General features: G+C 35.6%; 1 protein-coding gene and 1 pseudogene across 1 annotated transcript; both read left to right on the top strand.

The window, feature by feature from the left end:
- The first annotated feature begins 314 nt into the window (after positions 1 to 314).
- LOC149156397 (pinosylvin synthase-like) lies at positions 315 to 2,487 on the top strand. The gene is made up of 2 exons (XM_089438140.1): positions 315 to 592; positions 1,475 to 2,487. The coding sequence occupies exons 1-2, from the start codon at positions 409 to 411 to the stop codon at positions 2,470 to 2,472; spliced, it is 1,182 nt and encodes a 393-aa protein (XP_089294266.1). The 5' UTR covers positions 315 to 408; the 3' UTR covers positions 2,473 to 2,487.
- Positions 2,488 to 5,208: 2,721 nt separating this feature from the next.
- The window catches only part of LOC149156398 (boron transporter 1-like), a 35,849-nt pseudogene continuing 25,399 nt past the window's right edge, over positions 5,209 to 15,658 (top strand).

The following is a 15,658-nucleotide window of genomic DNA, read 5'->3' on the forward strand; positions in this document are numbered from 1 at the left end:
TGAATATTCAAAACCCAAGATATAGCTGTATGGTTGGTTGGTGTTGACTATAAAAGCCATGGTATATAAAAGCCATGGTATTGGACTAATTGGTCTATTGATGCATTATATAATAATCATATTGGACTCATTGGTCTATTGATGCATTATATAATAATCATATTGGACTAATTGGTCATTGATGCATTATATAATAATCATATTGGACTAATGGGTCATTGATGCATTATATAATAATCATATTTATTTCATATCAAAGTGTATAAATAGCTGCTATAGATTTAGAGATTCTTATAGCTATTCGACCAGACCAGACCATCAAAGTAAAGTAAAGTAAATATTGAGATTTGTTGTCCAGGGTTTGGTACCACGCTTAACCGCCTCATAGCATAGCAGAGCAGAGCAGAGATGGGGGGCGTTGATTTTGAAGGTTTCAGGAAGTTGCAGAGGGCAGATGGCTTCGCTTCGATCCTTGCTATCGGCACTGCCAATCCACCCAATGCTGTGGATCAGAGCACATATCCAGATTACTACTTTCGAATCACCGGTAACGAGCATAACACAGAGCTCAAGGATAAGTTCAAGCGAATATGTAAGTTTCAGTTTCAGTTTCTTCATTCTGTTCGATTCATGAATCAATCATGTGATCGAAGAAATATTATTCTTGTTACAAAAACCAACCTGTCCTGTTTTCATGCGAAGAAATTTTATTCTTATTACAAAAACCAACCTGTCCTGTTTTCATGCGAAGAAATATTATTCTGAAATCTGCAATACTTAATCAATATTAGCGTAGCGTCACTTTTCAAATTTAGAGACGAACTTTTTATTATTATTAGCCAGCCAGCTAGTCAAACAGGTGAACTTTTCAAATTTAGTGGCTGTAACTTTTTCAGATATTATTGTAATATTTAGTGGCGGTAACTTTTTCAGATATTATTGCAATTTGGTGGCTGTAATATTTTTCAGATATTAAGTTGATTGATTATAATTTAAAAGTATTATTGCAATTTTTCAGTAAAATATAATTTCATATAAATAACTATTTCATAAATTTGGATTCATTTTAAATAAATCTATTATCATTTTTAAGTTGGAAAAAAATATTGTTATAAAGTATTATTATAATAGAATAATGGAAATTTCAATATGCATTTTAAGTTGATTTTATATTACAACTTTTATTTATTTAATTAAAAATATGTTTTTAGTGTTAAAATTTTTAAAAGAAATGGTATAAAATCCTTGTTATCAAATGAGAGACATTAAAATTCGTAGCAATTTTTTTTTTTATAATATTAAAATGAATTAAAGTTTTTTTTTTTTCCCTTGTTTTTCTTTTTCTCTTTGGTATATATATTAACAAATTAGAGAATTGTGTGGGAAAAACAGGTTCATGTGATGAATCATCCAAGATTTTGGATACAGAAATGATGTTAGCTTTTCTAATCATCATACATATGGCTCCATGCAGGTGAAAGGTCGGCAATAAAACAGAGATACATGTACCTGACGGAGGAGATTCTCAAGAAGAATCCCGATGTGTGCGCGTTCGTGGAGGTGCCATCGTTGGACGCACGACAGGCGATGTTGGCTATGGAGGTGCCCCGGCTGGCAAAAGAGGCGGCTGAAAAGGCCATTAAGGAGTGGGGGCAGTCCAAGTCTGGGATCACTCATCTCATATTTTGCAGCACAACGACTCCGGATCTACCCGGAGCAGACTTTGAGGTAGCCAAGTTGCTGGGGCTGCACCCGAGTGTGAAGAGAGTGGGCGTGTTCCAACATGGCTGCTTCGCCGGAGGCACCGTTCTTCGAATGGCGAAAGACCTTGCCGAAAACAATCGAGGAGCTCGGGTGCTGGTCATCTGCAGTGAAACCACCGCCGTTACCTTCCGTGGACCCTCCGAGACTCACCTGGACAGCCTGGTGGGGCAAGCTCTGTTCGGCGACGGTGCTTCTGCCCTCATCGTGGGAGCTGATCCCATCCCTCAAGTGGAGAAGGCCTGTTTCGAAATCGTTTGGACAGCCCAGACAGTTGTTCCCGACAGCGAGGGAGCCATCGGTGGGAAGGTGAGAGAGGTCGGACTGACCTTCCAACTCAAAGGCGCGGTTCCGGATCTTATCTCTGCCAACATTGAAAACTGTCTGGTGGAGGCGTTCAGTCAGTTCAAAATATCCGACTGGAACAAGTTGTTCTGGGTTGTTCATCCCGGAGGACGTGCCATCCTTGATCGGGTGGAGGCCAAGCTCAATCTGGATCCCACAAAACTGATACCCACCAGGCACGTTATGAGCGAATACGGAAACATGTCCAGTGCGTGCGTCCACTTCATATTGGATCAGACGAGGAAGGCGTCTCTACAAAACGGATGTTCAACCAGCGGAGAGGGATTGGAAATGGGAGTTCTGTTTGGATTCGGGCCGGGCCTCACCATCGAAACAGTTGTTCTCAAGAGTGTTCCTCTTCAATAATTCAACAACTAAACTTAATTGCAACATCTAAGGTTTAGAATAAATAAATGTGCAACTATCTGTTTTTACTCTTTACTCGAGGAGAATAAATGTGACCAAGATAGAGTGTTTCTAATAATAGTTTCAAATTCCAAGAGGTGCATGAGTTTCACTGTGTCTTTCTTAATAAAAAGTTATAATTTTAAATTCAAATTGGGAGAGATATAATTTTAAATTCAAATTCCGAAAGATACATCTTTGTAAATTTTAGCAATCAGCCAACAACTACCTTTTATAAATAAACAAAAAAAATCAAATATCAAATTAACCACTCTTAGCTTTAAACTGTGACCACCCCTTCCTTCCTTAAAATAAAAAATTTTAAGTGAAATCTTTTATTTTTGGTTAATAAAATTCATAACTACCCAAAATAAAAGATGAGTGAATGTAAACAAATATTGTGAACGCACTGGCATATCTTTTTACGTCTTCGATTTGCTATAGTTCTAAATTTTATGTGAAATTTTCTATTTTTAATTACTAAAATTCATAACTGCCCCAAATAAATTAAAAAAAAAAAATATGACTTTTTACGGTCTTCGGTTTGCTATAGTTCCAAATTCTAACTGAAATTTTTTATTTTTAATTAATAAAATTCATAACTACCCAAAATAAAAGATGAGTGAATGTAAAAAAATATTTTGAATGTACCGGCATAACTTTTTAAAGTGAAATTTTAGATTTTTAGTTAATAAACTACATAACTACCCAAGATAAAAGATGAATGAATGTAAACAAATAATTTGAATGTACCAGCTTAACTTTTTATAGTTCCAAACTTCAAATGAAATTTCTGATTTTTAGTTAATAAAATTCTTAACCACCCAAAATAAAATAAAAAAAATCAAAGAATGTAAAAAATTATTGTGAACGCGCACGGTCATAACTTTTACGTCTTCAGTTTGCTATACGTCCAAAATATGCGAAATTTTTTATTTTTAATTAACAAAATTCATTCATAATTAAGCCAAATAAAAAATAAAAAATGAATGAATGTAAAAAATTATTTTAAATGTACCAACATAACTTTTTAATGAAATTCAAAGTTTGAATATATTTACTTATTTTAAGCCATGCCATCTCTGTCGAGAAACTCCAAATTTGACAAGAGGAAGGGAGGGAGGACGTGATAGTTGAAAATCTTAAGCGATCTCGACAGTCTGTCGAGAAACTCCAAATTTCACAAGAGGAGGGGAGGGACGACGTGATAGTGATAGTTGACAAGAGGAGGGGTGGAAGGACGTCATAGTTGAAGCACATTGGCTGGACATGTAATTATTTTAATATTCCACGTGTTTAATTGGTTCCGTACGTAAATTGTGTTCGATACATACATACGTACGTCACTGATGTCTTTTCCTCTCCTCATTCGCGGCTTCACACTCACTTTCTTACCTCCATTTCCACCTCTTGACACCGACTTACTTTCTTACCTCCATTTCCACCTCTTGACACCGACTTGATGGATGATCTGATTTACACTCTCCCCTCCTCTCCTGCACTATGAATATTCAAAACCCATTCTATCATCCACACGTTTCTCATTTACAGTCTCCTGGAGTAGAGTAGAGATATTCAAAACCCATTCGTACACGCATTTCATGGATTTAAAATTTTAGATATTTAGATTATTTTTAATGGCATCTTATTTATTTAACAAATAAATTATATATTATAATTTAAATAGGTTTAATGTTTAACCAATAAATTATATATTATAATTTAAATAGGTTTAATGGTTAATAAATTTTAGAATCATATATGAGAATAAAAAGAAAACAAATTGATAAAGAAAGATGCACTTCACCAATAAAATTGACACAAGAATCTTGTGATGATTGTACTGTATTATTAAAAATCTTATCAATGGTGGCTATGTGAGCTGCTTTACAACACAAGTCTTTTTCTTCAAACAAGTCCCAACACCTATTACTTCAATTGATGAAGTATTGATACAAATTCTCCACAAAATATCTTGATAAAAAAATATCAATATTTATTACAAATATCTGAAAACTGTGTCACAAAAATATGACTAAAATATAGGACATTCGAAACTAATGAATCTTCTTGGCACCATCTTTGAGGATTGTTGGTGATAAGGAACAATAATTCAAATTTGATAGCAAGTCTTATTTGATGAGGTGACATCCAAGTCACTAACTACCCATGAGCTTTTTCCACATGAAATACTGAAAAATAGGATCCAGTGATCCCTTTGAATATCTCAACCCATGAGAGCGGTACAAAAACTGAGAGAGGTTTTTGTAGATGAGGATGTTATCAACAAAAAATCTTTTAGTTTGTGAAAATTAATTTCCATCTCTTCGGAAACCACATTTGAAAACAGTGACTTAAAACGCGAAATTTATGGAAAATATACCTTCAAAGATTCATGCGAATCTCCTAAACCATTATAGCTCTTAGAAACTTGAGACAGGCTTTTGTAAATGGGTCCATTCTCGACAAAAACATCTTTTATACTGTGATCTGTCTAGATCACAGTATATATACAATAAATATGTATTTCTCCTCTTCTCTTTTTGTTAACATATTTACAATGTATATACGAATGATACCAATGGTGAATAATGATTACCATTTATAAAATTATAAATATGTAGAATTTTTATTTCTTCTCTTCCCTGTTTGACAATATATATAAGTTGTATATACATATGATATCAATATTGAATGATGGTTACTGTTTGTGTAACTGTACAGATGTGGGCTGGGCTAATATACAAAGCTAAAGAGGGAGGACTGGATTGCATTCAGACCTATGTTTTCTGGAATATGCATGAACCAGAGCAGGGAAAGGTAAGAGCCATTGGAAACTCACCAAATTTTCTATATAATTTGGGCAATATTTTCATTGAAAGTGTGAGCGTCCGACTCTCATGGCATGTCAATTTTCAAATCACACTAGATTAACTCGAACATTGTCTACTAGTTCATCGTACAAGTTGTGAAAAGCTATGGCAAAAATGCTCCTCTGTGACTGATACCACACCTTCTCAAAAATTGAAAGCAAAAATGTTTTGATAAAATAGAAAAATGACGCTAGAAGCTTACAATTACATTATGATTTTACGAAAGTGCTTGCTATCTCTTTACTTTCATCCAGTTGGTAAATTACACTCATCCTACACACATCCCAATAATTATAACAAAATCAACTATCCCACATCACCTTGTTATCTAAAAGTTAAATTACATATATGTTGGTCTTTCCAATAATGTAACAAAATCGATTACAACACATCATCCCCACTTGCATGTTAGCTCCTTTCACCTCACGAGGAATGGTATCCCACCCTTTTAGTCTTATCTTCCAACTTGATACCTTTATTTATGGGACTTTTCCCAGAGGGATCCAAAAGAAAATTTACCCAAAAGAGGAAGATATGGGTTTTGATGTTTTATAGCGTATTCTTTAGCAACACATCAATTGAAATTGCATTTATATGGATGATGGTAGTAATATTTCGATAAAAAAAATTAAATTAATTATATTGTTCTAAATATAAATTTAAAGTTATTTGTATTCATATAGAGGATAATGTTTCTGATAATTTTTACTTTATTTTATTTTATATAATATAATGATTCAATAAAAAATATCATTTAATTTTATATAATTTAATGACTTGATAGTTTAAAATAAGATTATGGCTTGATCATAGAGATATAATATTTCAGTTTATTTGTTATTAGTTTATATTTATCTATTTGTGTTTATTTATTATTAGTATATATTTATCTTGATGGAATTTAGAGGGATCAAAATTCTTTAGATGCGAATTTCTTCCAAGTATAAAATTTGAGGAAACGTTTTCATCTATTGATATTTGATATCGATTTGATCCACTTCAACACTTGATGGATCTAGAACTAATATGAATCTAAACCAATTTTCATTTTAAACTATAATTTGTTATAATGTCCTTTAAATGTTGAAGTGGAATTATAAAAGGCTTGCTTGTCATTTTTTCTAAGGATAGAAGCCTCACATTGCCTAATGTTCCTTGGACCAATGGTGAGAAAGCCAAAAGCACCATTTTTTTTCATCACATGAAGATTGACATAATTGATGTGCCCCGAATATAGCATACCACAAGAGATTAGAGGACATTGTACCTTCATCAAGGTGTCAAAAATACATAGAATTATGTACCTATCTAGATGTCCCTTTCAGCTTCAATATTTTCTCATCCTCCCATTTTGTTAAGATGACCATGTTGTCAAAATACATCCTTATTTCAACTTTTCCATCAAACTTGTGAATGGAATGACCTTGTTATTGAATATGCAATGGAGACAACAAGTTCCTCTATAGCTCATGAAGATAGGTAACATTACTGTCCAATATTTGTTATTCAATATGTTTAATTTCATTCCTGGAAGCATCATTTTGAAATGATGCTATATAGAAATCAGTCATCCATGAATTTTGACCCAAGATGTTTTAAGCATCATTTTCCCTTCAAAATGTTTTGTATCCTTGATGATGGTAACAATATCTTCTCGAAGTTTCATTCGCCATGATACATTTTCATCATAATTATTGACAAAATATAGAAGTAATACACAAAACCTTTTTCATATTCTTTTATATAAAAAAAAATTGGCTGAAATTTTAACCTAACCATCTTTAAAATAGGGAAGTCTGATTATTCGAGGTTTTTGTCTTTTCATTAAAAAGATAATTCTTGTTAAAATTTCTATTTTTTATTACTTAACCAGAAAGGGAAAATCGAGAGTTAATGATTGGATAAAACATCAAGCACATGATCTAAACCATAACCCAGTAAATAAGTGAAAAACACACATAACCCAATCAAAAAGTGAAATCACCAATACACATGTTGTTTCCAGTTGTTGCATTCTTCTCCTCTCTGCTTGACATCTATGCGCATTAATTTCTCCTCAACCATGCTACCACCATAATTTCATCTGAAAATGGATATGTGTGACCCTGTAGTTTCAAACTTTGGTTTAATAATGGTAAAGAGATGTTTGATATCTATTACATATATCATAATATCTATAAGCTCTGTCTCAAAATTCCCCTTCCTTAATTTCTACAGTTTATATTCCTGAATGTGGATTTTGATTTGATTTTTTGCCATATTATGCTGCATTAATATTGTCTACATCCTATGAAGTCCTAATTTTTTCTTCTCTTAGAACTATGAAAGCATATTTCTTCTCTTAAAAGTATGAAATGAGGTGGTTGTGGGAATCAGTAACTTGTGGGTCAATATGAGAAATTTATGAGAGTAACAATCATCTCAATGCTCTCGGGAGCTTGGTACTCTAAAAAAGTGATTGGAGATTGCAAGGCAGCTTGGGAAGCTACAAGCATATATGGCGAAGCTGAAGCCAAGGCGATCAAACAGTTTAAGGAGATTTTTCAGGACCATAATTCCCCTTGCGGTTCCTCCATAAATTTTACTATTTGTCCTACCGGGATAGAAGTATGTATGATCAATACCTCATCCTACAAAATTCACTATTCCTTGTTTCAGTTTGTTTATGGAAGGATGTTGATTAACTAGTTTGTGTTGGTAGATTTCATTCTCTAAGGATTGTTCGATTCCCGATAAGAACACAACATTGACAGAGAACAAGATCATTTTTGAAGGGATCCTCGCATCTATCATTGGCAAAAGTAGTGGATTGTCTGTCGCCAAGACTTCAATCGCAGATTGGGTCTCCAAGCCGGTAACTGCCTAGAAATAAAATTCATTGTATGTGCATTGAATGTGGAGAGTAACACAACCATATGAACTTAAAGGCTAAAAGGTGAGGGTGGGTATGTACAATTTCACAGAATATTGAAATATTCAAATCCCTAGATTTTCAACCTTGAAACCTGGAGCTTTTAAACATGGAAATGCATCTTTATTTGATCAATTCCATTAAAAAAACCCTTTCTCAAGCACATATCAGACCAAGATTTAGATGGGTCTATGTTGGATCTATGAACTCCACTACAAGAACTAGAAACCAGCCTCCTAATTTTTGGGTGAATCAAGATTGGAGCTCCTCACACCTATTGCTTTAGGGATTCTCAGGTAAATTTTAGATGGGAATATTGAAATCCCCGTATTCTTTAACTTTGAAACCTTGAGCTTACGAAAATGGAAATGATATTTTAATTAATGGATTCTATTAAAAATTATTTCTCAGCCATTTACCATACTGAAAAAGAATAGAGATAGATGATTAATTGAAATTTTTGTTGGTTAGAAATTTTGGGAAATAATTCATCCCACAGTGGTATTCATTGTTCAATGAATTATTTTTAATCTCTATCAATTTTACAGAAAAGGAAACGAAAACCATGTAAGGCTTTCTCACTTTTCCTTTCTAAATTGGGCTCACCCTGCATTTGATCCTCCCTTCCCAACTTTCATTCAAGAAAAGTGGCCCAACATAAGTACCACTCTTGAAAATATAGGGTCATCCATATAGTGCTCCTTGTGGTTGTTCCTTGTTTCATTTGGGGAAATTTAATGTAAATATTATGTGGATTAAGAAAATGCTATAAACGATGAGCTCGATGTCCAAAATAGACTTCCTCTTATCAAGTAAAATTATCCGTTTTTGATAATTATAGTCTTCATTGTGATCAATAGTCTTCATTTTGGTCAATCTCAAACTATTTTCTTCTACTATTCTTATTGTCACCACTGTTAGTTTAGCCATCTTTTCATATCGATTATATGAAAGGGGTAGTTGAAATCGTAAACCATTCAAATATTTAATTCAAGCTATTGTAGTAAACATCATATCTTCTCTCTCTTTCTCTCCAATATTAATAGGTTGAATTACTATAACACACAAATCAATGCACATTCAAGTCAAGAATTTTTTTATACTTACACTGAAATCAATGCACATTGTTAATCCAATCACTTTAAACTTAATGTACCATCATACATACAATTACATCAAATTAAAAATAAGCATATACACTAAAATCAATGCAAGAAATCAGATATGGTTAGAAGAAAAAGTCTACAATGAAATCAATGAATCTAATACAAGATATCAAATAGGATTAGCAAACAACATCTACATTGAAAAGCAATGCATCTAATGCAAGCAATAAAATAGCACTATAAATCAACATCTACTCTAAAATAAATGTATCTAGTGAAAGAAATCAAATATAATTAGAAATACACATCTACACTAAAATCAATGCATCTAGTGCAAGCAATCAAATAGAATTATAAATCAATATCTACACTAAAATCAATGCATCTTTTGCGAGCAATCATATAGAATTAGAAAGCATCTAGATTGAAATCAATGCATCTAGTACAAGCAATCAAATATGACTATAAATCAACATCTACACTGAAATTAATGCATCGAGTGCAAGAAGTCATATATCATTAGAAATAAACATCTACACTAAAATCAAGTCACCTAGTGCAAGCAATATTATAGTATTAGAAATCACAATCTACACTAAAATCAATGCATATAGTGCAAGAAATGTTCTTCCCTCTCTCCCCCTCCATCAATATTTATTTCTCCCTCTATCTCTCGTGCTTTATCTCTCTATCTCAAATTGAAACATATACACATTCTCTCCATCTCTCCCACGTCACTCCATATCTCTCTCTCTACTTTTCTCTCTGTGTGTCTTTCTTCTTCTCTCCCCCACTCCCCTTCCAACTCAAACTCTTTTTCCCTCCCTCTATCCTCCTCACTCTACCCCTCTCTCTCCCCCCTCTCTCCTCCTCTCTCTAAATTCCTCTCTCTCCCTTTCTCTCCTACCTCCCTCTCTCGCCCTCCATCTCTCTCTCTCTCTATGTTAGGTCCCTATAATACTAGTGATTCCCTTATTACTATTGTTGTTGTATCTTTTATTATTATTGTTGTGCCCCTAATTTCCCCATATTGTTATTAGTGTGCCCCATAGAATCCCATTATTGTCATTTTTGTGCCTTTATATTATTATTGTTAGGTCAACTTTGGTTATATTGTGACCCCTTAGACTCTTATATATAGAAAGGAGGTTTTTTCATTTGAATCATCCAAGAATTGTTCATTTGTGTAATGTAAAGGAGGTTTCCCCCTCGGAGAGGCTTATCTCTAAGGTGTTCATCTATCTTTTCTATCTTTTTGTGAGTTGGTTTCATAACATTTGGTATCAGAGCTCTGGATTCTAGGGTTTCGCTGCTCCAAACTAGTCATCGTGGAATTTTCACTATAACTTTCTTTCTGCGACGTTTCAGAAGCTCAAAAAGAAAACCATTATGACGAAATCTCACTCAACCTCGGGCCCAAATTTCAGATCTTGTCTCGCTATATTTTCGGAGATATAATCTGAGGAATTAGGCTTTTTGCAGACCTTGAATTACATTCCAAACAGGTGACCTTCGGAAAACCATCATAACTTTTCCTTTGAGCATCATATTGAATTTTCGTAAGAAGTTACAGAAAGAGGACGGACTGTAGTTGTTTTGGGTATAATTTTCAAAACCTAAGGTTAAAACAGTGACCCACAGCACATTGTACAAGTTCTCTCTACTGAACCAGTATATACTCAGGTCATCTTGGGACATTTGGCATAACTCTTCATTGGAGAATCCAATCTTGATCAGACATGCGAGGTTAGAAAGATTAATCAAAGGGTTACCGCATGAAGAAATTTCAGACCTTGGAGATCCAAAATTACATAGATACATCAGATTCAATATTGAGCTCCTACAAAGTGAAAAATGGTGTGCAATTTTTTTAAAATTATTGCATAAGCTTGGATTGAAAAATTAGGTTGAAGGAATTCAAAGGGCATAGTGAAAAATTATTATCGGTAATTGATGCCCCGAAGAAAGAAAATGGAAACACCTAGTAAGCAGCCCAAAATCTCTAACATGACTCATGAATAAGAGGAAGAAATGCAACATGATATATCAAAATTACGAGACCAAGTGTAACAAATTTCACTAGCACAAAAATTAACAGAAGCTAAGATGGATGGTTTAAAGAGAGACATAGAAGCTAAGATGGATGGCGTGGAAGCTAAGATGGATGTTTTAAAGAAATGCATAGAAGCTAAGATGAATGACGTGGAAGCTAAGATGGATGGCATGGAAGCTACGATGGATGGCGTGGAAGCTAAGATGGATGGCATGGAAGCGAAAATGGATGATTTAAAGAAAAGCATGGAAGATTTGAAGACATATTTGAAGACAGATTTGACAAAGTTTCTTGATGCAGGAGCATGAGGCTTAAAGGCAAAAGGCTTCAAACTTATTCCAAAAATAGAAAAAAAGTTTACAAGCAAAGGAGTGGCGTCCTTTAGCTATCAATTTACAAAGCTTTCTTGTTAGGATTTGAACTAGAATCTAGGATTTGGGTTATCATGTAATAAATTCAAGTATTTAGATGTAGTGGAGATTCTCGAGGAGAATATTATGCAGATTAGATAAGATTAGTTAATTCGATCCTTTGATTTAGGGTCTAGTTTTTAAATGAACCAGTACTTATGTAAGTCCCGGATCATTGTAAGGGGATTTTGACTGGTTCGGCTTGTTTTGCCATATAAGATTTAGTTGCAGAAATTATATCTCTGTGTATTTCCGTGTATATTTGGTCAATCCCAGAGGTGGTGCATCCCTCTGTAATATCACTGTGTATGATTGAAATTCTAGTTTAGCCCTGAAAACGTAGAGTTCTGTGTGATCGCATTTAATCACTTTTCGCTGTTTATTACCAACTGCGGGGTTTGAAAGTGTACAGATTCCTTGATCGGGTTGAAACGCCATAATCATTCTTGACCATTGATTTCATTTTCAACGTCTTACGTCACAATGAACAGTGGGGGTTGGCCCTGGTTTTAACTCGTGTGTTAATAGAAGTCCCGTGAGCTGTAGGATCTAATGGCCACTAATTTTTTTTGCTTAAGAAAGAGACGGTCCTTCTATTAAGTTAGGTAGAAAAATATTTTACACATGTTACAACATATGCTCAGAGGCACAAACTCCCATAAAGGGGAGTAAAAATACCCTAAGTACCCAAAAAAATCCTCCAAAAATCAAACAGAGACAAGGCCTGGATAGCCCTGGAACCAAGAGCGAGCAAGTGGAACCGAAGTCCACTCCCTAAAACTGATCGAAGATCTTTCTTCTAATAATCTGACGGTCAAGATTGAACCCGCGTAGGGGCGAAGCCCCAAAAATCCTTAAAGTTGCCCGATCAACGCTGACCGTTGATCTTCTCCTTCTAATCCAACCGCTGTAGTCCATATCACGTGGCTTAAAAAGCCCGCTAAATACTGAACGATGAAGGCGGTTTTCTTTGTCGGTCCTCCACCACGTGTTGCTTCCTAAGTGGAATCACTGGCTTTTTCTTAATACCCTCTTTGGTTTGGAAGGTGCCCGATGAAGGTGGTAAACCATTAGTGGTTTTATCCTTTTGGCCCCACCAACATGCACACCAAAAGGTGGCCGTTGATCTTCCCTCTCCAGATCTGACGGCCCCAGACCATATCAGACCACACAATTGCTCACGAAAAACCCTAAAGTTGCATGATCAACGTTGACCGTTGATCTTTTCCTTCTGATCCAACGGCTGGAGTCCATATCGTGTGGCTTAAAAAGCACGCTGAATACCACGCGATGAAGGCGGTATGCTTTTTCGGTCCTCCGCCATGTGTTGCTTCCTAAGTGGAATCGTTGGCTTTTCATTAAAACCATCTTTGGTTTGGAAGGCGCCCGATGAAGGTGGTAAACCATTAGTGGTTTTATCCTTTCGACCCCACCAACTTGCACACCAAAAGGTGGTCGTTGATCTTCCCTCTCCAGATTTGATGGCCACAGACCAACGCGGACCACACAACTGCTCACGAAATACCTAGCGATGAAGGCGATAATCATTGTCCATCCACCTCCACGCGTTGCCTGCTGAACGGAATCGCTTGTCTTCCGGGAAAACTTCTCTCGGGTCAGAGGTTGCCTGAAGCATGTGGTATGTCTCGGGCAGTTTTTGACCCCAGTAATCTCTTCCTTTGACGCCTTCGTCTTCCATGGAATCATTCCTCCTATGAACAGATATCTTCTATCTCGATTACTGCCTCTATTTCTAGAAGCTCCCTTAAAAAACCGCCAGTACATCTCCGCTGATAGGCCTTCTGAAGTGAACTTATCCATCATTTTCATGAAGTAAAATTCTTTCTCTTGATTTTTCCTGATACTACTGTTTGTCGCTGAGGGCTCGGGATGAGCATCCCTCCTTCAACCTGTCATCCGTTACCTCCTCCCACCAGCAGCACAAGTTGATATGCTTGTTTCATACCCCCTCATTGGCCAGCCAATCCACAACTTTGTTGGCTTCCCTGCAGACATGCACCAACCTAAGAGTTCTCAGCATTCTTAGGTGTGCTTGGATTCTTTGGTAGACTTGCAAAAGCCGCCAGTGTCCTGAGATTTTCTCTGGTGCAGCGCCAGCATTTATCCTCTTCACTGAGTTAATGACTAATTCCGAGTCAGCCTCAATGATGACATTGTGAATGTTGTACTTGAGCAGTATTTCCAGGCATAATTCCATCTCCATGAGCTCAGCCATATTGTTGGTTGCTTTTCCTAAATAACTGTGGAAGATGAATTTTATGTTTCCTTCCTCATCCCTGATGACCCCTCCATATCCTGCTTCTCCAGGATTCCCTTTTGAGGCCCCATCTATGTTAAATTTTAAAAAACCATGTGAAGGGGGTTGCCATGAAGCCTTTTCTGCTAAGGTATTCTTGTTGATCTACATAGAACCCTGAGGGGGATGAACCTTGAGCTCTAACTTCTTTATAATTCTGGCCTCTCTTTGTCTGATGGGTTTGCCAGTAGCTATACCTCCCAGGATATGAACAATGTCTTTGAGTTGTTTAAGGATTAGCTTAAGGATGCTGCTCACCGGACTTGCTTTATCCTTAAAAATCCTGTTGTTTCTCTCCTTCCAAACATTCAAGATTATGAATCCTGGGGTCAGCATCCAGGCGGAGTTAATGATATCATTATCCGAAAAAAATTCCGCCATTTTTTCAAAGTAGCAATGATTTCATTTACATTTCTGTTTGTCTCCTTGAAGACTTCTCCAACCAAACTCCAAATAATTGAAGTGAAAGTGCATCTATTCAGGAGATGATTTGTAGTTTCTTCCTGTTGTCTGCATAAGTGACATGTTGAGGGGCCAACAAAGCCTCTTTTACTTAGGTTATCCCATGTCAGAATCTTGCCCTGTTGAACTAGCCAATTTAACAGTTTGACTTTCATCTAATGAGGATTATCGCAGAGTTCTTTCCACATCTTATCAGTGTTTGGAAGGTTGAGCCCTGAATCAATCCTTTTGGCCTCCTTAAGGTTGAAGAGACCTACCTTGCTCTTTCCCCATCTTAGTTGATCGTCCAAGGTTGAGTTTAAGATTTTTCTCTTGTCTAAAAGACCTTTAAGGGCTATAGCTTGGGTATGCAACATGCCCATTCCACTATAATCTAGAAGTTTCCATGTTCTCCATTTCCCATTATTCCTTGATTGGTCCCAATAGTCACTTACCCACCTTAATCCCTTGTTGATGGTATCGATGTGAATGTCTGCTAATTATTCACTTCGAAGATTGTCCTCCTATTGCCAATTATCCTCCCAGAACCAAGCCAGATTTGCATTTCTGATCTCCCAGAAACTGTGATGTAAGGTTTTCTCACTTTTCCTTTCTAAATTGGGCTCACCCTACATTTGATCCTCTCTCCCCAACGTTCGTTCAAGAAAATTGGCCCAACATAAGTACCACTCTTGAAAATAGAGGGTCATCCATATAGTGCTCCTTATGGTCGTTCCTTGTTTCATTTGGGGAAATTTAATGTAAAGATTATGTGGATCAAGAAAACGCCATGGTAAATTTTAGGGGCGAATAATTGCCCAAAGGCGAAATTTAAGGGTTTTTATATTTTAATGGGGTGAATTTTAAATTAAAATAATAAAAACCTTTTTTATATAATTAGCCCTAATTTTATTTAAAAATTAATTTATTTTTTTATTTTAGCCCAAAATATAAAATGGGCTGATAAACTAATCGAATCGTATTCCCTTAAAATCGCCCAATTTTGATATTTGCTCCTGGTTTGGGAGATTAAAAT

The sequence above is a fragment of the Pinus tabuliformis genome, chromosome 9 (assembly GCF_031772625.1).
Source record: "Pinus tabuliformis cultivar Carrire ecotype Pingquan chromosome 9, CPIR1, whole genome shotgun sequence".
Taxonomy (NCBI): domain Eukaryota; kingdom Viridiplantae; phylum Streptophyta; class Pinopsida; order Pinales; family Pinaceae; genus Pinus; species Pinus tabuliformis.

Excerpts from the sequence above, each read along its gene's own strand:
- LOC149156397 (XM_089438140.1), top strand. The coding sequence starts at position 409 with ATGGGGGGCGTTGATTTTGAAGGTTTCAGGAAGTTGCAGAGGGCAGAT. Across the intron at positions 593-1,474 it reads GGATAAGTTCAAGCGAATAT|GTGAAAGGTCGGCAATAAAA; the intron begins GTAAGTTTCAGT and ends GGCTCCATGCAG.